General features: G+C 47.8%; 1 protein-coding gene across 2 annotated transcripts in view; it reads right to left on the bottom strand.

The window, feature by feature from the left end:
- Positions 1–19,177, bottom strand: part of LOC118206399 (fibrosin-1-like protein) — a 111,962-nt gene extending 92,785 nt beyond the window's left edge. For both annotated transcript variants that reach the window (XM_035379076.1, XM_035379077.1), the window contains exon 1: positions 17,843–19,177. In XM_035379076.1, coding sequence (XP_035234967.1) covers positions 17,843–18,136 — 294 coding nt within the window. In that variant the 5' untranslated portion in view covers positions 18,137–19,177. The remainder of the gene's footprint in view (positions 1–17,842) is intronic.
- Between the last annotated feature and the right edge of the window lie 3,494 nt (positions 19,178–22,671).

Here is a 22,671-nt window from a genome sequence, read left to right as displayed (position 1 = left end):
AACTTGTTGAGACAACAGAAACAGAAGAAGAAAACGCAACCTGTCTCCACTGGTTCGGCGTGTTTCCGAAGCGGGGAAGAGGGTTTCCTAATCAAGGCGTCTGGACGTCTTCCCAAAAAAAAAAAAACCTGAGGTCAGAATTTCCAAGAGCAAAGAGACGGACTCAAACTGAGAGAGAAAACATATTTCCCCTCGAAAAAGTGAGACGCAACCAAAGCTCCGCCATCCTGACAGTTCAACGGCTGTCATTTTGCCTCTCCGCTCTAATCCACAGTGACAGGTCCAAACGCGGAGGAGAGCCAGCGACTCCAGTCTCCGCGCGATTTCAATACCGCCGCTTCGCTCGCTCGTAAACGACGGCCATGAAAAACTTCATTTCCTCTCCGTTATCTTCGCGGCGGCTAACGCGGGGAGTTAATTCGTTTTCCACAGGCACCACCGCGGCCACACTCTCAAAAAGAGGACCTCGGCCTTCTGAAAGGATATAATTGGCACGGATTAAAAGCTGAAACTGTTCAGACTCGGGAGAGCGGAGGCGCTGTTCTTGGACGCCGTCGCGCGTCGAGGGCGGCTGCGGTTCTCGGCGTCGCGCGTGCGGACGCAGGGCCGGCGGAACGCTAGGCCGGACCTTACCGCCGCCGCCGCCGTCGCTGCCAAAACGCACCGCTCCTCAAGCGTAACCCAACACTTGGCTCTGGCGCTCACCCCGAGCAGCACGGGCAAACACAGGAAATCCCATCCCCCTGGCCTTCCATTCCACCCTCGTGACCCCCCCCACCCCCCCCCCCGCCCGCAAGAGTTCCGAGGCCCCAGGGCCTCGTGGGTAACGACTGACAACTTTCATACAGAGCAGGCGGGTTGACATCTATCCAAACACCCACACACGAGACCGCACGCCATTTGACTTCCTAAAGCACTGTAAAACGAGGTCAGCATCTGACAAAAATATTTTAAAAAATTTTGTATGGCGATTTGTTTCTGATGACTCAAAATGGCTGCTGCGATACCTATCTGAAATATTTAGTCGATAAACTGATTCACAAAGCAGGCTTATCAGTCCACTAGCCTATATGCCTGTTCAGACAATGGAAACAGAATACAAACAGTTTGCCATTTCAGTTGCTGACCCCAGATACATTGCATGGAAAATGTTTGGCCCATATGCACCACTTCTGTTTATTTTTTTCTAAATAACCAATTTTCAGCATGCACCATTTGTAGAACATCACAATCACCTTTAGTGATCAATGGCAATTTCTCATTCAAAAAAAAAAAAAAACAACGTGACCGTCCAGACCCACGGCGCAACTCACTTCCGCAGACACAATTTAGCTGGCACCACCTGCGCGTGCGTCCCACCAAACGTCCCTCAGAGGTCGTCCGTGAGTGAGTGAGTGACCACAATTTGCCATGCATAGCCCACGGCGGCACTTCCTGCGTGCCATGGGAAAAACAAACCCCTGTTTGTGACGCGGCGTGGGCGGAGCTTGCACGGTGGAGTAATCCAACTCATCTGAAAGCGCACGCGTTTTTAAGAGCAGTAAGGCACCGCGGCCCGTCCCGCGCCGTGCCCAAAATCCAGAGGGCTTAACACTGTTCCGCCGTCAGCAGCGCCGGAGCCAAAAAAACAAGGGATTACATCAGATTAGAAACACCGTTTCATAAGACGAGTAATTCCCGTAACAAAAGCGCGCGGTGCGGGGGCGGGGGGGTGGGGGGGGAATGAAACGGCAATTAGGAGGTCGGAGCGCGAAAAAACTGCCTACCTGGAAGACGCGCCGGCAGCACCGCGGCGGTAAGCCTACGGCGGCCGTCGCGCGGTCGGGGGGAGGAAAATGTTCCCGCCGTTTTATTTCTCGCGGACGCAAAAACGCACAGATGGAACACAGGACTCCTGTCAAGCGCTGACTCGCTCTATTTACAAGCCCCGGAGGTTGAACTGCTGACCCCGGCATCGCCGTCTTTTTTTTCTTTTTTCCTTTTTTAAGTGCTGCTCACCGGCTGCCACTGACCTTGACAGAACTGTTCAGGTGGGTGGGGGAAGGGAGGGGGGGGAAGAGGGAGGAGGGCAGACTGCAAGGAACCGTCTTGCAAGGAAATGAAAGTGAAGAAGCCTCTGTTCCTTACAGCTTGTGCCACAGAGATACCGAAATGTTACCAAGTGCCAGTGCGGTAAAAACAGCCAATTGAGCATCCTGGGAGCAAACTGAACAGGCCTGTGGCCCCAAACCACACCCCCCAACACTGGGACTCCAGGGAGGGGTTTACTTCTGGAGCTGACACTCCGGCACACGCACACACACGCTGGCACACGCACACACACACGCACACACACACACGCCGCAGTCACACGCAAGCACACACACACGCACACACGCACACACACACACGCCGCAGTCACACAGGGCAGCGGGGGCAGGAAGCCACTGCCACCGCCGCTCTCTGTCAGGTGATTAAGCCCAGCTCGCTGTTCCTCTTTTCGCCCTGGCAGAACTGCCGGGCCCCGGCGGGGGCGAGACACACCCCCCCCCCCGCCCCCGCCCCCGATTCACCAGCCCGCCGTGACAAACGGGCGACATTACAGCGCCCGAACGCCCCGCTGTCCCACGCCCGGCCCCGACGCTAAAGATGCACAGAGACTGTGGGCTGGCGCTAACAGCAGGCCGCTAACAGTAGGCCGCTAACTGAATCACTGGCAGGATGTGGAGCAGCGGAGTCATGCTGGGGTCAGTAAAAAAAAAAAAACAACAGCATGCATGTCAGGACTGTTTCTTTTCACTGCTGCTACTTGTACTGGCAAGATGTTTTTGTGTGGGGTAGGTTTTTTTTTTTATTTCACCTTTATTTCACCAGGCAACTCATTAAGAACAAATTCTTATTTACAATGGTGGCCTGTGCGTGTTTGTGTTTGTGTGTGTGTGTGTGTGTGAGAGACCAACAGTGTGTGTGTGTGTATGTATAAAAGAGAAAGTTTGAGAGAGAGAGAGAGAGAGAGAGAGAGAGAGTGTGTGTATGTATAAAAGAGAAAGTTTGAGAGAGAGAGAGAGTGTGTGTGTATGTATAAAAGAGAAAGTTTGAGAGCGTGTGTTAAAGTGTATTAGAAACCCAGCCTTGTGAGCACTCACTCCCCACTCACTCCCATTACATTCTCAATGCCCGTAAAGTTCAAACGGGGAAACGCAGGACCTGACAACAGCGAAAGGGGGGGGGGGGGTCATCTTGTGCCAGCCCGTGACCTCAGCAGCTCCTCAGAGTCCTCCTGCCGGTTCCCCCGGGTCGCGTCACGGCGAACGCACGTACAAAAATCATTACTTCTGAAGGAGCGCCCGAAAGAGAAATGGCCGCCTTTTGTCTTAAATCGCGGCTCCTTACTTTCAGCCGCACCTGGAAATTGGAACAGCGGGGGAAAAAAAACTGATTTCCTCGCCCGCCCAGCGGTCATTATCGGGGGAGAACCGGCCGTGAAAACCGTCATTTCCTCTCGAGTGCCACACAGCGCGCCGCACGCAGGAGCACGAAAAACCCGATTTCAGCTACACGCCGGCTGAGATTACCTCTGCATTAGCTTTGATACCCTGACATGGCATATAACACACACACAATCACACACACACACACAACCTCAGACCCACACACACACATACACACTCAGAGCCCCACACTCACACACAAACTCAGACACACACACACACACACACAGACTAACACTCAATCACACACACACTCTTGGACACACGCGCATACACAAACACGAACTCAAAGCCCCACACTCACACACACACACACACATATAAACTCAGACACACACACACACACACACAATATGCATAACCAGAAACAATGTTAAGAGAGAGAATCCAATTGGGAGAAAGTCGCGGCCGCTTGAGTTTTTGTCGATCTTACGTGGGCAGGGCTTCAAACAGGCCGAGCGGCTGCGTCTGCCAGCGCGGCTCCCCAAACGTCCGGCCAAGGAAAGAGTGAGCGAGCCGAAATTCAGAACCCCACTCCAAATTCTGACACCCGATACGCTCCGCGTCACGCAGGTGATCAAAACCCATAATTCACATCTTAGAGACACAGTGAAAACGGACAAACTTTTACTACTCTGCGGCGATGATCTTCTATAAACAATTTTAAAATGCTATAAAACTCTCCTAGCACACTCAATTTCAGTCACATAATGTTTCTGAACATCACCCAAAATGGCTTAACGTGGATCAGGGCCACCTCTATTAATGCTCCAATACTCTGCACTAACATAATTATCAGATATGCTATTCAAACAACTGCAATTAGAGCTCACTTTTCCGTTAAAGGAAAGAAACCTTTCCTGAGGACCAGCCAGGGGCCTGCGTCTACAATGAGAGATGTGTGGGGTGTCAATTGAGAACTAGTCATATTACTCATAATATTTTTGGAAAAAAGGTATTTTTCCAGACGACGTCATCATATTTGTGGAAAAATTGATCGATTTTTCCAGATGACAGCAACTACGAAAGAAGCAAGGGATTTTTGGATTCAGCGAAACAAACTGGTTACAATTCTAACTTTAAAAAAAAAATGTTTTTGGAAACATCTGGTGCGAAGACCACAAAACAGCACTCATTTTCAAAGGCACTCCACGATACTTCAGTTTCAGCTAGCCTATATGTTTACCTCAAAGTGTAGGGGGGGGGGGGGGGGGATTGTTCACGTCCCACAGCCTGAGTTCCAACAGCCAGGCCGCGAACGGGCACTCCCCCCCCCCCCCCCCCCCGCCCGCTGGAATGCGCCGCCGTAGATAAGACGGGGCTCAGACCCGTTGCTCCCACGCCAGTCACGTAGTCCAATCGTAGCCATAGAAACTGGAGCCAAACGAAGCCCTCGGCGAGGTAAGAACAGTTAGCGTGTGGAAACGCCGCCTCCCCCCCTCCCCCCTCCCCCCTCCCCACTCCCCCCCTCCCCCCCTCCCCCCCTCCAGTTAGCAAAACCACAATTACTGTTCGCTGTGACAGTACGTTTCCTTTTCCACCATCTCTTCTTCCCCCCCGGCTGCTGCAAGCCAACCCACCGCCCGCCGTCCCCCAGCCCACTCCCTTTCCCTAGGAAACGGTTACAGGCGGCGGTGCTCTAACAGAAAAGGCCATTGTGCATTCTGCTGTGAACAATAGACTCCGTTTTTGCCGGGGGGGGGGGGGGTGGGGGTTGGGGGTGGGGGGGCCCCAAACACACACATTAGCTCACTTTCTCTTCTGCGGGGTTCGCCGAGTCCTGCCGTGTGTCCGGTTACTGAACCGGCAAACGAATCGGGCAAAGTCAGGCTTGTCTCTCGCCAGGCCAACCGGAACGAAGACGGGAACGGGAACGGCGGAAGGTCCGCCCTCGTGTCCCCTCTGGCCGAGCGTGCGTCTCCGAACCTGAACGGGCGCGCGGAAACACGTTTAACCCACGAGGCACCTCCAGAAACGCCTCCCGGCCGTTTCTGGGCCTGGCATCCCTCCTCGAACCGTCGACCGTTCGCGGAACGGTCAGTCAGGTGGCGGTTTGGCGAATCGCCGGGGATTTCGTATTCGGCGGCGTGAATCGTCGCCGCACGCCACGCGGGGGGGGCGGGGCGGGGCGAGAAGGCCCTCCCGTTCGGCGGGTCGATAGCTCACGCGCACGCCGCGCGCTTGTCACCGCCGGAAAGGGATCGCATATCCTTTACCGAGCCTTCTGTGCAGTCCAGCTGCTCGTTTCGATGCAGCTTTCCAGCTAATCGAGGTCACCCGTGACCTTATCGCGCGCGCGAGAGAGAGAGATGCGATACGGTGTGCAAAAAAACCGCTTGATCTTTTCTTAACCTCAGCGTTTCCTTCCTTCCTTCCTTCCGGCCCAGAGGCGGCTGACAGAGGAAGACGCGCTGCTCACAAACGCCGAACCGTAGCGGTATCAGAGCAACACTCATACTTCTGTGTAACCTTTTAAGGTGCGCGAGATCACAAACACTTGATTAGAATGTTCTTAGCTGAACATTCCGATGCTGATGTAACAATCGCTGCCGTGAATTGGAAGCAATGGGGTTCTAGAAAACGCTCAGCTTCCGGCAGAATGGAAAACTCCAGGTTTCAAAGAAGGAATTAATTCATTTAAAAAAAACATTTTTTTAAAAAACCTTGGCAGGGTGAAACGGATCGATGTCCCCTTATCGCCAGTCTGCCGACGGGGACTGGAAACACGATTATCCGGCAAGGGAATCGGTTTCGCCAACACCTGGATCCCCGAGTGTAGAGAAAGGGGTTAACGGTGAGCAAACGAGGATTCCATCGCCGTCAGGAAGCGATTAAGCAGGAAGCTTGGAACGGGCTCAGCGACCGGGATCCACGTTACCGTGCCAGAAACATTAAGCCTTTCTGTTCACACACGCTAATTTGGGGGGGTATTAATGGTTCAAGAGACAGAATGTGCCTGTTGCTGGAAGACATGGAAATTTTTTTTTTTTTTTTATATATACAAATACCGGTGAAGGTCTCCGGCGGCTTCATGAAAAATGCATTTGGCGTCGGCTTATTTAATATTTATCTGATGTTTGGTAGCGCCGCGGATGGCAGGGCTTTTTCCCCGACACCTCTGACACGGGCCTGTGGTTGAGCGGGTTTTAATAATTCATTCGGACGGCGACAGGAAAGAACGCGGGGAAGCCAGCGGACGACGTGCTTATTAAAAACGAGTAGGAGAGGCGTCGTCAGTACACGGGCACAGAGCGTACCGCTCAGGGTCTGGCACCGGCATCAAGGACGGGGGACAGACGCAACAGCTGGGGGATATAGACACAGCAATGTCACCCCGACCATTACCGGCTCAAAAAGGAGAAAACTGTCGCCCCGACGCCACATCGCAGCCAAAGGGGGGAGCGTCTCTCACGTCCCCGTCGCCGAAAAAAACAATCACGTGAAATCAATTAACCGACACCCCCTTCGAAAGCGAACTCGAACGCCTTCATCACTCCGGGCGACAGTAACCGCTGCATTACACAAGCCGAATTCAGCCTTCGCCTCCAAGGTGCTAAACTTACTTCTTTTCTTTTTTTTCCTTTTTTTTTTTTTTTTTTGAGGGGGTCAAATGTGTCGAGTTGTTCCGCGACAACAGAGGCGCCTGGCTGAGTGTCTTTCCCCAGTGTTCCGCTGGCGATAAGGCGAGTGCAAAAAAAAAACAAAAACGAGCTCAGACACGAAGACAATAGCTGTTAATTTACGCATAATTTAACCCGACTGATAACGGCTCGACGAGAACACAGAAATAATGGAGGGCGAGATTTCCGGGGAGAACACGGCACTCTGGGAAAACCGCAGCGTCTCGAATATAACGCGGGCGCATTCCGGAGTAACGACTCTCATAAATACCGACTCCGATGCGCTTCATCCTCAACTCTGTAATGGCCTGCAGAGCACCCTGCTTTACAGTTCTCTCAGCACTTATAGAAGTTCAGTGGTTACTCTAATAAATAACACTGGGTTGGCTAAATCTTCTCCGAACAGGAAACACTGTTACGGAAAGCCACTTAAATTAATCACTGGTGTGCGTGTGGGAACGCCACCAAGGTTTTTTTTCGTGACCGTTCAATTAGGCCTACACGGTAAAAAGGAGAAGCACCTAAAATAACAAAAGTAAAAATATTTGAGCTCCAGCATCCATGCAAATCTCAGGCGCTGCGGAACAGTCATGTTTAAGGAACTCGACTTCAAACGCGCGCCGAACCCGCTCAACAGGTCTGACATTCCGACGGGCGGTTCTCACACGCAGCGCCACGAGAGCTTTCACGGGGCCGCCCGCGGTCAGTTCCTGTTGATGCAAATCGGCACCGAGCGAACGACAGCCCAGAAAATTTTTCAAAAAAGAAAAAAGAAAGGCAGCTGAGATGCTTTAAGCCCGTCTCAGAAGACAGGAATCAATCACAACGGCTTCTAGGAAATCTGATAAGGCTACGAAGTCGGCAGTGGGAGGAGACTGCGGATTTGAACGCGATGATTCAGTTAATGGATTTGGGGTTAATGAGCATGCATGCAGGCAGCCAAGAGCGTCATTCGCTGAAGCAAGGGCTGGTACACACGCAAAAGGGGGGGTTGGGGGGGGTGGGGGAGGACGGAGGCAGCCGTGACTCAGGGAAGCCTGTTCTTTTCAGATAGTTGGGGGAGGGGGGTTGGTTGGGCGGGGGGGGGGGGGGGTATTTCTGCTGCCTGGCCCTTAGTGCCCTAGCCTCAACAGCGTCGACCTCTGCCCCACACACTCCACTGGGATCAAGTGCACAGCAACGACCCTGTGTGGGAGGGCATGGGGGGGGGGGGAGGGGGCGCACGCGGCTGAAAAAACCTTCCGAAACGCATGGACCACACCGCGAAACAACGGTAAAAAAAAGAAGTCGCTGTGAAAGAAACTCCTTCAAATCAAGAGAGGGTTTTGGGGCTCTGGTGTAGAAAGACCGCTATGCTCGTGAAACAGCCTGCTGTTGCCACGGGCCACCAAAACACAGGCCCGAATTTTGAGCGCAAGCCCTCTGAGGGGGGGGGAAAGCCCGGGGTAGAAAGGGCTGGGTAACGCCGCTAGGCAATAACGGAAAACTCTGTGTCCCCCCCCCCCCACCGCTCACTCACACCCCCTTACCGCGGCCCGCCGTATACCCCAGGGCCAACCGCTCAATTTTTCTGACACCCCCCCCCCTCCCTCCCAAGAGAACATGGTGCAGTTAGAAGCACAAGTTATTTGAGGGGTCCCATACGGTTTCACAGTTTTCCATCAGCAGGTCCCTGTGCGTCTAATGTGCCACTTTCTTGACAACCACCCCCCCCCCCCACCCGCCATCCCCCGCCATCCCCCCCCCTCCCCCAAAAAACGAGCCAAGCCACCCTCCCACAGCTCTGCATACCATCACAATATCACCAACTGAAATTCCAACATCACAGTGCCTTTCCCTCCACAAATACCATTCACTGAAATTCTACTTCTGATACGTTTCCCACACCGCTGCTCTGGCGTCTGCAGCCAGACAGATCAGCAGTGGCAGCAAAGTCAGACACATCTCAAGACCAAAATAAAAAAATAAAATAAATGACTACTTTCTTTTTTTCCTTGTTTAAATCAGCGCGGCTTCCCATTACCCGCCCAGCAACAACAAATCAGTCCGAGGGCCACAGCTCTGGCAGCCGGCCAGCAGACAGGCCTTAAGCTGCCAAGACAGCAAACGCGGTGGAAAGCGAAACAAGCTGGGGGGTCCTTGTTTGGGTTTCCTCGACGTGTGAGGGCAGCGTTTCACAAAAAAAAAAAAAATAACCAAAAATAACTGCCGTCTCGATTTCAGAGGGTTTGCCCGAAACGGAACCGTCATGGGCGCTCACACGCCACGCCCGTTTTCTGCATTCCACGTTTAACAAAAGGAGAATAAAAAAATAATAAATAATAAGGAGACAGGTACCGCGAGCGGCAGTCGTCTCTCTGGTTTCTATTTCAGACTGGGAGCCGAGCTCTCGGCAATTATGGGGAAGTATCACTTCGACCGTAAAAGGCTGCTCAGCCCCTCGGAGCTAATGTTCATATCTAGCGTTTGCGCCGAGGAGAAGGAGAAAAAAGAAGAAGGAAAAAAAAAAACTTGTCGCCAACGGTTACGCTAATTGCTTCCGCTGCCAGAGTCGCTCATAAAGAAAACATGTTCTGAGACTTCGGCTTCAACGTGAGCCCAGTCAAACAAGGGCCCCGCGATTCAGGGAGAAAAAAATAAATAAAAAAGAACCGACGCCGCTGTTGATCAGGAAAACAGTTACCGCAGGCTAACGCTAAATAGCGCTTTGGACCGGAGCTAAGGAAAAACATCCGTTTACAAACGTGATTATTTTAAATGAAAATGACTCCCTTGAGATGTGCGAACCAATAACTAAAACCGTTTTTATTTGAAGTAAAACTGCATTCTGAGCTCAATCACAGATAAAATATGCGCGCGATCTTCAAGATTACAATGCATTAAATAGCTACAGATTATAAATAGCAATAAATATAAGATGCTCTGTTTGTGTGTGCGTGTGTGTAAACACTCTCCAGTCTTGTGGCTTGTTACATCTCATCTCTGACGATTGATCGTGGTAGAAACATTGTCAGTGCTTACTAAGAGGATGTCTTGGGGTTTTTTCTAGATATGTTAAAGGAAATTTTATATCACTGGGTGATGTATTACAGATATGATCCAGTCTGACCCCTGTGAGCCACCAGCTCTCGTTGTTATAGAAAGATGAATGCGTTTCTCACTTACTGTTAGCGATGCAGGATGCGTGCGCAGTGCTGCGCGTGTGCGTGCGCAGAGCATGCGCGTGTGCAGTGACTGCGGTGTCTGGGGGGGGAGGGAGGGAGGGAGGGAGGGGGGAGAGGGGAAGGGGGAGGGGGAGGGGAAGGGGGGGCGGACCGCAGGAGCCGCCTCCGCTTCCTTCCCCTCCCTCCAGCGTACAGGCAGCGTGAAGAAAGCGGCTGCTCAGGTGTAGCCTGGCGCAGAACTCCAAACGGCCCCGTTCCGCTATAATACCCTCCCGCTGATACAGAGGCCACAGCGTCGCGGGACGGCCAGAGACACAGAGCAAGGGAGGCTGGGAGATTTGTTGGACAGTTAGTCTGGCTAGGGTGGGGGCGATGGGGGCGGTAAGGGGGGAGTGGGATTTGCAGAGGGCCTGTACAAGTGCGGGGGATGTTTTTAACCACCTATAACCTGTGCGTGCACTGTGTCAGACAGGGGGGGGGGGGGGGCGGGGGTGGCATTGCACACCCTGACAAAAAAAAAAAAGAAAAAACTGAATATGTAGGCCAATCTCAGCCGCAGAAACGTTGACGCCGCTGTGAAAGACAGAATGAAGTGTGGCTTACAGGGTCGCCTCTCCTGTGGGTTCAGCAGTTCCGATACGCGTTGGGGGTGGGGGGGGGGGTGTATAAAACATTTAAATGTGAAAACGTGCATGTCCGAAACCCCATAGCGAGGCTCTTAAAAGTCCCAAGCTCCTCTTACTTTTCATTATTTTTTCGATGCGAATCCCTGCCGATCCACAGCATTTTCTTTTTTTCTTTTTTTCCGCTGCAATTCCACGACCAGTTCCCGCTCCGCCACGCGCGGAATTATCAGAAGCCGACGATAAACTGCGGAGACGGAAAAAAAGACACCGAATAACCGGTAAACCGTACGGCGGCCGGCTCCCAGAACTCCGAGCTTTACCCCTCGCGTGCTTCGGGCAGTACCTCTGTTGAGCGAAACGGAGGAGCTACGAGTTTTTAAAAAGCCTGTGAATAAGGGTCACGGCACCAAACGGAGACGTAAAGTGCTCTAAACCGGAGGCAAAACGGACCCCGCTGGCTTTATGGCATCGCGTCTCTCTCCCGCCGTCCCCGATCGTCCGGGTTCGAGAGGGACAGCGACGCCCGAACCTCGACGTTTGCGGTTGACGTAGGCTAGACGTTGCCGTTGACGACCCGGGTAGCGCCGACGACCAGCCACACCCTCTCGGTGGCGCTCTCCAGAAAGGGACAGCGTACGGAGATCACATGATCGCCCCCCCCCCCCCCCCCCCCCTTCGCCTCCAGGCGGGCCAGCCCTCGCTCCTCAGTAGGTTATATTTAGAGGGTTTGTCGATAGGCTGGCCGGTTTCAGCGGGGCAGTGCGGCACAGCCAGGACTCTCCGTTGATAGGATGCTCCATCACCCCGGCACAAATCTATAGGCAAAGGAACAAGGCCCTCAGAGGGTCTGTTACCGTACTTATTTATTTCGCCTGTCGTGCAGGACACAGTGGCTACTGCATCCAGTCCTTTAAACAGTATTTCTTAATACAAGGTCTGCAAAATGCATCATGCACCAGCGGTATTCCAATATTATAAAATTATAACTGAGGACTGATTATTGTTTTTGGCTGGACCGCAACAGCGGGGCCAGCCCTACAAACGCGAATGTCTGTGACTGAGTGAGTGATGAAGTTACACCATTGGTCGGCCGGATCACGTGTGCTAGGTATACAGCCATATACTAGGTTTTAACCTGGTCTTGTTTAAACTTCAGAGGCATTTATGTAAGCCTTTATTTACATTGCATTGCTTTGATTTTCACCCCAATGAAAAGGAGATATACTGACACTACTAATGTTGATATAGGACTGTCAAACACTCAGAGGCAAATGAGCCTGTAGATTGCCTTCACAAATAAGCCATGTTGATAAGCGAGTAGACGCCCCCCTCCCCCCCCCCCCCCGAAATGTAAAACTTGACCTGAGAATGTTTTAGGAAGTAGGGCTTAAGCCGAAGAGGAACTAAGCAACTCGGACCGAATATCCCTGACGCGAACGTAATGGAGTCGAGCAAATAATGTGGGGTTATTTCCCGCTAACGCAGAGGCACACGGATCTGACAACTCAAGCCTGAGCAGGCAAGAAAATAAGGATCAGCTTTTCGGGATTAGCCAGAGGATTTGCTACTCCAATTCAGCACAGAGACGGATGAATCGAGACATCTCATTTCTCTTATGGAAGGTGGATAATTGCGACGTTTTCTTATCAATGTTCAATAACTCATTTTCACTCGGGACCTGTGTGGAAGGCTTAGCAGCATTGTATAATTTTCTAAATAGACTTTTGAGGTTTCCACAAAAAAAAAAAAAGTAAGAAAAAGAAACACCTGCACCATCTATCCACACTAGCGGTAAAAAGAAACCAATGACAAAGCAGCCATGTTATGTATTTTTTTTTCCCCCACCACCAAAGGTTACAAGGTAAGCTGCTTCCCACAATAGCCCACAATTCCCGCAATGAAATTAATGCCTTTCTAGCACACTGTAGCACAAAACAAGGAAGCCAGGCAAGTCATCGGACAGTTTGAAAGCGCCATGAATTCAAACCGAATGTAGCCACCTCATCAAATCCACTTTGCGGTAGTGATGTGGTCGTGTTCATAAATCCCTACACCTGCACTCCGCGCACACCTGCCTGATAAATGCATCCAGATGTTCAAAGTGAACATTCTCGTGCACATAAATATTTTTTTGCGCGGACGCGTGTTGCGCGAACGGGGATTACCTCGGGTGCATTTCTCACCCCGACAGTCACAGATCAATCCGTGAACAGCCTCGGCTATCGAGAACTTAAGAGAACGGCGGGTCGGCTTTTGATAGCGCAGTGAAACGGTGCATCGATTGGGCACTTCCTCTTCACCGAGTCGAGGACGCCCATCTGATGTCACAGGAATCAAAAGAGCATCGTGGGATGCAATGAAATTTGCATAATTGATATCCGATTGGCTCCTCGGGCCAGTTGGGTCGCAATGTGTTCCTATCCGGGTACAAACACAGAGACCGTGACCAAAATTCTGCTGTGCCAGACTAACAAAGAGCCATTCACACAAGGTCTGTAAACAAGATTCTTAACTGCCGTTTACAGCATTCCACCAAATAAAACCATGATTCAATAACAGAAGGAGCAATGTTAACCCTGCAGATGAACAGCACTGAGAGCAGCTCGAATACAGACCTTCCCATGGGGCAAGTCACGGCTGCTCGTTTTCTAGATAAGCGCATTACAAAAAAATCACAACCGCTGTTCTCTCTTATTCTTTAACATAAAGACAAAAAAATAAAAAAAATAAACTATGGATATGATTGATAACAGCAGCAGCAAAGACTTTTAATTACTTATATTGTAAGCACATTCCCTCAAAAGACACCCTTATCTAAGGTGACTTATGCAGCTTAGCACATAACAGCTGGGAAATCACTGAAGCAATTCAGATTAAGTACATTACTCAAGGGCAAAAGAGCTCTGATTCAAACAGCGATCCTCAAGTCCTTTAACCGATACTGCCCCCCCCCCCCCCCCCCCCCGAACACCCCACCCCAACACCCCACCTCCCCCCCTCCCGTATTGCACTCTCGATATCGTCACACACTCCCTGAGAAACAGTGACTCAGCAGGGCAGATCTGCGTTCGTCTTCACCCCCGCAAACAAAACAAAAAAAAAAAAAAGGCACGACCGTCAACCCCGTCGTTTCATAGCGAAAATAAGTGGGCCCTGCTTTCGTTTTGATGTCACTTTCAGATTTTAAAAAAAGTTTGTTTTTCAAGATCTGCGTCTTGCGACGTCGTGCGTGACATCACGTCACCCGCCCGCTGCTCTTTTCCCCGTCACGATTTTGGGAAATTTTCCAGCAGCGACGTACTAACTTTGTTTTTCTGCAACGACGGCAAGTCGCACCCGCGTTCATTTTTTCCATTTAACTGGCAACTTACGGGCTGAGCGCGAACCTAAAACAAAGGGAGAGTTGGGACAGCGCAGCAACTGCAGCATTTAGAAGTGCATTTCACCAATGAGGCCTCTCGAGTTTGTGCGCACTTTTCACACCCAACACAACTGCCTCGCCACGGTGGACTTTCAGATTCGTCACCGGTTCCATCCCGAAAATATCCGATTATGTTCGAGCTATTATATCATATAGGAATGTCAGCAGGTAACTATGCCAATATGATCGTTTATGAGAGCAGCCCGAGGTGCCCCTTTAAGAGACCCGTTAAGACAGACAAAGCCTCGTGCAAACATCATTTCTTCTCGAGGGCCGAGAGGTCATTTCTTTACACAGGAAAGCGATGAGCTCTCTAAACGCCGTTTCTCGGTGAGGAGCACAGAAAGTTGGAACTTTGCTACTCAGTAGTTGTTTCCAATTAGGCCTACCTGCTGTGCACAAGGTTCATTTTTCAGGACTGGGAAGCCGCTACAAAGCAGACGCACTTAGGCCCAGTGTACCTGACTGCATTTTCTTATGCTAGCTAAAAACAGTTGTCAACTAGCTTTCACTAGTATTGAGCCGTTAAACCCTCATACTGAGCCAACCGAAGGAGGATTCCCCACCCCGCCCAGCCCCGCCCTGCCCCCGCCCCGCCCAAACGAGTATGATTCCTTCCAAGGTTTCACGCTATAGGTCTTCCAGGGAATTTTTCCTTGCTGGCACCACCGCTGGCTTGGTCTATAGGGGTTTAGGCCATGATAAACTGTGAAGCACACTGTGACAAATCCTTTGTAAAATGCCCTATATCAGTGGTAACCAACCCTGTTCCTGGAGATCTACCATCTGCACTCTCACCCTAACAATGCACACCTCGTGTAACAGCTAGAGACCTACAGTATTGTTCAGCTGCTAGTGAGTAGTCAGGTGTGCCAAATTCAGGTTGAAATGAAAACCTACAGGATGGCAGACCTAAAGGAACACGGTTGGTTACCACTGCCCTATATAACCAAAATGTGATTGATTAAATCAGTGGTGCCCAATCATGTGCCATGGAGGGCTGAGACTACGCAAATTTTAATTCCAACCAATCACTTCACCAGCTGATTTCACTAATTAGTTCCCTCCTCTCTGGTTTGAAGACGGGTGTATTAATTAGTGAAATCAGCAGGTGAAGTGATTGGTTGGAATGGAAACCTGCATGCTCTCAGCTGTCCATGGAAAATAATTTGGCACCACTGGATTGATTGGATCTAGTTTTGCTTATGTTTAAATTTTACGATGACCCCCCCCCCCCCCCCCAAAGATCAGAATCAAATTATATCAGCTGTTATCTGAAAGCTGCACAGAGGAGCTAGTAGGCCATTTCAATGACAATGGGGTGACATTAAGGAAAGCAAAGAATGTGTCTAGCCGCATATGCTTTTGTATTTTATCATACCGCACAGATCTCTTATTTAGGATTCCCCCCAAAAAAACTTATAAAATGCAAACAATTTGACAGCACCAATAATAAACAGAAAAAAATCCTTTGAAAATGTTTCTCTGAGAATTTCTAAAGGGTAAAAGCCACTATGACCCTGACAGACAAATTCTTGTACAAGTGCTTCCACATCACCAGGTCTTAGCCATCTTTAGACACTGTGCTTTAATACAAATCCCATTATCTAGTGTCAAAGCCTGAAGTTAATAGAATACCAAGATAATTACTGATGGCCTGACAGGTTAATCTTGTTACCAGACGGGTCATGACAAATTGATGACAAGCTTTTAGTGATGATTCTGTTTGTCACCTCAGTGACCAACTAAAGACCCTTCAGAGGTTTAGAATGAAAGGCGCAGGACAGGAATACGAGAATGACAATGACAAATCAGCCGCTGCAGACATTCAGACACGTGGATTTTTTTTTTTTTTTTTGGTTTCTTCACATTAAAAAAATATCACAGGGTAACAGGTAGGCCTATGTCTCTCAACACTGCATCTACAGCTCTTCTTTTTATAATTAACACTCACTTGACAGCATAAACTTGGAACAGTAACGTGTTCCCATTTTTTTAAATACCTACTACTGTAGAGTAATTTCAGTATCTTCCCTAAGTGAGCTGTACATCAAAACTGGGAAACCATCAACGCATGACCATCGAGTGAGGAAAGTATGTCACTTAAGCAAGCTATTACATGGACAAGCCGTAATGCCAGATTTACACCAAAATTGTTTTTGCAGCGTAGTGTCGGACGTAACCTTGTCTTGTCCTGAAAATGACAGCGTAACGTTAAAAGTTCGTAGGGTGGGCGTTCCCTTCTGGTGTCAGTAATTTCGAGGATCGGAGTGGACCCGCTTCGGATTTCATTAGCTTTCTGTAGGCCACAGTATACAAGTGACAACTTAAAATTAATATTAAAAAAAAAAAAATACTAAATGAGACCTTTCAGATAGTATCCCAAATAGATCTGCAACATGGTATGTGCATGCGTGCACAGGCTATACAGCGAATGCTGTAATTAGTGCCATATCTAGTTCATTTAACTGGCTGTTATAAAATCTTGACAACCGCTGCAGATGTAGCTATAACAGTGCTATTAAATTACGTTTCAATGTGCCAATTAGTAAACAAGATGTTGAACTAGCTATCTAAATATCCAGTTAAGGAAATCAGCTGCAACGGTTAGCTGTTGAGTTGGGAAGTGTAACTTAGGCCAGGGCTGCTCAACCATGTTTCTGGAGATCTACAGTCCCGCACGTTTTCATTTCAACACTAATTTAGCGCACATGATTCTAATCATTAGCAGCCATTCTAGATCTCTAGCTGGTGAATGGTGTGTGCTTTGTTGGGACTGGAGTGAAAACCCACAGGAAAACAGATCTCCTGGAACAGGGTTGGGCAGCCCTGGATTAGGATATTCAGCAAATTAGTGGGGACATATTCCTAGCCAAAGGCTGACTAGCTAGTTACCTAATTAGCCATAGCCTACATTTGAGTTAGCGAGCTGGGTAAAACGGATTTCACCTCGTTTAGTCAGCAAGCTATGCAGGCTGTAACAACTTAAGCAAATTATATCCGTCGATAATATTAGGCCTTCAATATCATTTTATGCAAGTCGTGCCTACATCTGTAAAACAGTCAGTTACGGTCGTCATTCTTTTTATCATGTTCTCTACGACATAAGTGGGAATCTGAACTCAAACGGAGCATGAAGGTAATCTGGTGTTTATAAATAAACCTTCTGCCAGGTGTCACTGCTTCAAAGAGAATGTCCAAGGGAAGGCAAGTGTGGCTTACATACACTTTCACTCAATTAGCTCACTCGTACAATATGACTAGACATGCATGACCGCACTGAAAAACAGACGGCTGCTGCTGGCAAAGCCAGCAGGCTGAAAGGGAATTTAAAAATTACACAACTGTAAAAGCACCAACACAGCACAACTGTAGCAACCCATGTCAATCATAGGCATTGTTGTCGGCAACAAATGCTTGCGTGACAGTAAAGAAGCCACAATTTTTAAAAAAATTAATGAAATGAAATTGAAACTTATGCCCGGCAACATCGGGAAGAAGAACGCGCTGTGAATACAAACACATTTTAAGCCGCCCTTACCTCCAGACAGTCCAGACTGGCGAAGCTGGCGATGGCAAATCCATCAATGATATCCTCTTCCTGGGAGCTAGATTCCCGTCGCTTTCTCCGCGTCGGACGCGGCGCTCTGGATGAGGGGGCCGAGTTGGGAGCTTTTTTACCATTCTGTGAGGCATGATCCCTGCTAGGACTTTGCTCTCTGTCTGAGCAAGACGAGGGGCTCTGATTTCGTGCATCGCGGCCAGCTGCCTCGCGTCTCCGTACCCTCTCACGTTGGGATCGGGATCTCCGACTCTGCTTCAGTTTTCCATCCATTTTAAAATCGTTGTGGAAACTAAGGATTACACTGGTTTACCAAAATGTGAACGGATTTCCCTTTGCAATAGATCAATAAAATACTGAACTCCCAAACGTTCACACGACGATACGCCTATATACAAATTATATAGCTATGTATCTATATCAATAATTAGATTCACAGAATGACCTTGAATAGCTATAAACCTCCAGAATAACAAACAAATGTTCAAATATTCCACAATGCAGGCGAAGAAGCGATCCAAACCTTCACGTCTTTTTCGAGGTTCCCCTTTAAAACGGCGACGTCTCCTTCATTTAAACAGGTGCAAATTCGCAAAATAGTTATGATTTCTGTATTTCACTTGCTTTGCAACTTTGTTGCAACGGTACAACCCAATATTAACAGCTGCATACCGCAGACAACGCAGAGAAATTATACCGCTGCCCCTCGTTTTCCACCACCCAATCCATGATCCACGGTCGAAAAGGGGAAATTCAAAAATATAAATATCCGTCTCGACAATATGTGCGTATCAATAAAGCGTTAGAAATGGAACAGTGGACAATATCCACTGCACTGTAGCTAGCTAGCTAGCTATTTTCGCAAGTCTCAACTGTTAACCATCTCCCGCAGCTAAGTTCCACTATGGAAATTTTACGAGAGAAATGCTATCAAAGCAAGGATCTCCGAAGTCTTTCGCTTCTCAATCGCGATGTTTATACACGATCTATTTATTTTACTTACACAACCCCCACTCTGTAATCAAACCCAATCCAGTTACAGGGAAAAGAAACCAGCGGCTATTCCCAGGCCCGTGTAAGTTTTATAAATCCATTCCCGTATTCCGTCCTTGGTGGTTCAGCTGCTCGTGGTATACCGTATTTCTCCTTTTCTTTAAATGCAAAAGCTTTGATAAGTGCTCTTAAAGAGACAGAGATGATTAAAATCTCCTCTCCCCTCTTTCCCTACATCTGAAATTGGAGTCAGTGCAGTAAAGCCCCAGCGCCGAGATAACTGACGTACTTCCGCCACCTCTGCAATTACCAAAGGAAGTGAGCTACTTTTATTATATACTTCACAATGACTCTCAGCACAACTTATTTTGTCACTGAGTAGCCTACACATTTAGTGTAATTTGTCGGGTAGTTGCTCTTGTGCCTGTAGCTGTTTACAGTTTTACGTAGCCTATTTGTTTGTTTTGATGTACCGCTGTCAACAAACGGAAAGCTACTGCTGAGCTGTCATCAGACGTTGTCAGACGCTGAACGCGAGGCACGGGTGCCTGGTTTCACCAGAAAGAGCAGTTAATCTTTAAAATACACGTTTGTGAGATTTTTTTAAATCTACATTACAAAATGTACATGTATAAGATGCATGTATTTGTTTATTTTTTCAGTTTTTAACACAAAGCAAGTTGGACTTGCCATTCGCCTCGGTTATAAAATTCCTCCCGGAGAAATGCAACAATAACCATTCCACAGAGGCTCACAGAAGTCGTGCCATGGGAATGTTACAAATTACTGCGATTATTTCGCCCGCTGAGTGCCAAGTAACGACTCGGCAAGCTCAGTCTTGAAGAACGCCCCATTTAAACGGTTGTTGTTCTGAAGATACATTGTGTAATGAATTTCAATGTTGTACAGCCACAGTGTGGAGTATTTTAAATTGTGACAACTCATAATGTATTCATTCATCCCTAATTCCGTGTGTAATGTGTAATGTAGGTTACTGTCAGTGACAGATACAGCACATACAATTTCATAATTTTCTGCGCATGGTTACAAAGACATTTGCTTAGAAAATTTGAGCCTTTTTTCTTTTTTTACACCTATTCCTCTTTCTGTTGTCAACTACCGAAGGTCAATGTGTGCAGTCAAAGTTCAATGGAACTGATAGCCTGTTATGTAAGACTGCACATTGGGAACAGGAACCTGCCTTACTCACTTAAATGCACTGCCCACGCAGCGCTGACCTGACCCCGATGCTCCTATGCTTTGAAGTTGCAGCTAGTTAAGACGACCTCAGTCAAGCAAGCTCAGCTCAGTCGTTCCCTGGCTGTAAGAGAGTGGACTCGTCCGAATATGGTGTAAACCGCTCTCTGCTGATGCAAATTCCAGAACACAGATAATCTCTATAATCCTTTGCTTACTGTTGAATTCTATACGTTTGGAATTAGTGTAGTCTGTCTTTGAATGTATGCATATTGCCTGATTTTGACCTGTGGAAATACATTTTTTTTATATGTGGACAATAAGTGAAATATGAATTCTCTCCGTTTTACCGTTTATTCCTAAAAAGCTATATTAACTCTTGTACATAACTTGTGATACTCAGCTGTATCTGCATTGCCGCAGTATTATTGAAGGGGTCCTGTTGTATTTCTTTTTACCAATAATTTTTGCAATTTGGCACAATAACACATCCTAATTTACGTGTGTCAATCTCATTTCCTGGCCCACGCACCCTATGGTGGTTGTTGTTTCAGCCAATTCTCTTAGCTTTGTTGGTTCAATTAGGTCATTGTTTGTTCAATAAATATTTACAACTGTGGACTTCCCAAAACACAGACCTACAAGTTTTTTTTAGACAGTAGGAACAGAGACCACACTTCATAACATTCACCTGCGATTTGCATAAAATAAAAAAAAGTTGAGGTTTGGGCAAAAAATTTCCTTAAGAGCATACATGTGGCCCTACCTGAAATTAATTTTACACCTGTTATAATTTCCTATCACCATAATTATGCTTATGTGTTTAGATTTGATCTGTCCTTATTTCCGCAAAGAAAATCCCAAGAAAATAAATTGGGATTAAATACAAACAAGACCAGGTCAAAACCTAGTATATGACTGGACCGGCCGGCCAATGGTGTAACTTCATCACTCACTCACTCAGTCACGGACATTCGCGTTTGTAGGGCTGACCCCACTGTTGTGGTCCAGCCAAAAACCGGTTTTCATATTTTATATCCCATAAAGGTTTGTTAGGGGTACTGGCCAAACAATAATCTGCATAGGACATTGAAGCTGTCCCTTTGCAGCAAGAGAAATAAAGATTTGTTTCAAATGCACAATGCAGGGTTGTATTCTCATGTTACATTCATTCGATCTGTACTGCCTGATTTTCCCATCACAACCATGCCAGCTATCACAGACTCCTTAGTGACGCCTACATTTTGATCATAAATACATACATTCTTTCATAAGAACAGTGAATGAAATATTTCCCCTCACCACCACTGAGTTGATGTGATTTTGGAAATGACAATTGGAATGCAAAGCCCTTTTGTTTCATGTATGCTACTGGGAAGCAGAGGCAACCCTGAGTAAGAAAAATAAATAAATCATGCAATATTCATTTTGCTTTCACAAAGTACAGAAACAAAATTTGTTCACTCATGGTAGCCTTGCCCTTAGCTATAGTGCTACAGTGATTTCTTGCCAGGAACTACACCACTTCTTAAAGTAAATTAATTCCATTACAGGCATTTAGCAATCGCTGCTATCCAGAGCAACTTACACAGCTTTTTACATAGTATACTGAAGCAGTGCAGGTTAAGTACCTAGCTCAAGGGTACAACAGCAGTGTCCTACCTGGGAATCAAACCTGCAACATTTATGTTGCAAAGCCAATTCCTTAGCCATTATACTATACTGCCATCCATTTGGTTTTATGATTCACCTTCTCGTGTTGTGTGACAAGCTGCCTGCAGGTAGATCACAGCCGGATTCAACACATTGATTTTTTAGAAGTATGGGAAAAAAAACTGTGCACGTCTTACTCAGAAATGTTCAGATATTCATGGTCTGGTTAATACAGTGAATTGTATTATTATGGCTACTGAAATCCAGGGCATTGTTGCTTTGTTGCACCAGAGTACATACTGGGGATTTTGGTCCGACATGCATTTTCAAGCTGACAGGGTGAAGGATTTGGTTTTTTTTTTTTTTTTTTTAATTAAAAAAAAACAAACAAAATTTTTTTTTTCTTTTGCTATAGTGGTGAATGCTGCGTTGTTCAGAAAAATAACACTCTGTGCTACTGAAACAATATTTGGTATATGCAACCAGTACATCTCTCAAAACATTAATGCACATTTAAAAACTTTGTATTTTCCCATTATTAATATTTATCCTCAGAGCAAAGTTTGCATGGGAAGGGCTGGCCAGCACCAGCAGTGTATGAATTTTTGCCCAATTCGATTCTGGTAAGGGTTTGTGTTTTGGCCCTGCATTTAATTACACTGTAATGCCGGTTTGTTCTTCTGCTATGTGGGACCGAGAGGCTGGGTCAGGAATAGGCCCGTGTTTTGGAAATTGCGCTCGTTCTGGGGTCAGGCTTGCCCCGAGGGCAGGCCAGCTCACTGAAACAGAGGCGCATAAGGGCACCAGCTTTTTTTCGGTAATCATTTTCTTTGCGCAGTGCAACATTCACAGAAACACGGCGTGTGCGTGCATCTGGCCACACTGCTCGCTTAAAGGGTTAGAAAGAGGGAGATGAGTCGTTGAAAACAAAAGCTTAATTTGAACATAACTGTATTTTTTAAAAA

Source organism: Anguilla anguilla, chromosome 10 (genome assembly GCF_013347855.1).
Source record: "Anguilla anguilla isolate fAngAng1 chromosome 10, fAngAng1.pri, whole genome shotgun sequence".
In the NCBI taxonomy this organism is placed as follows: domain Eukaryota; kingdom Metazoa; phylum Chordata; class Actinopteri; order Anguilliformes; family Anguillidae; genus Anguilla; species Anguilla anguilla.
This window is presented reverse-complemented; position numbering and strand designations above follow the sequence as displayed.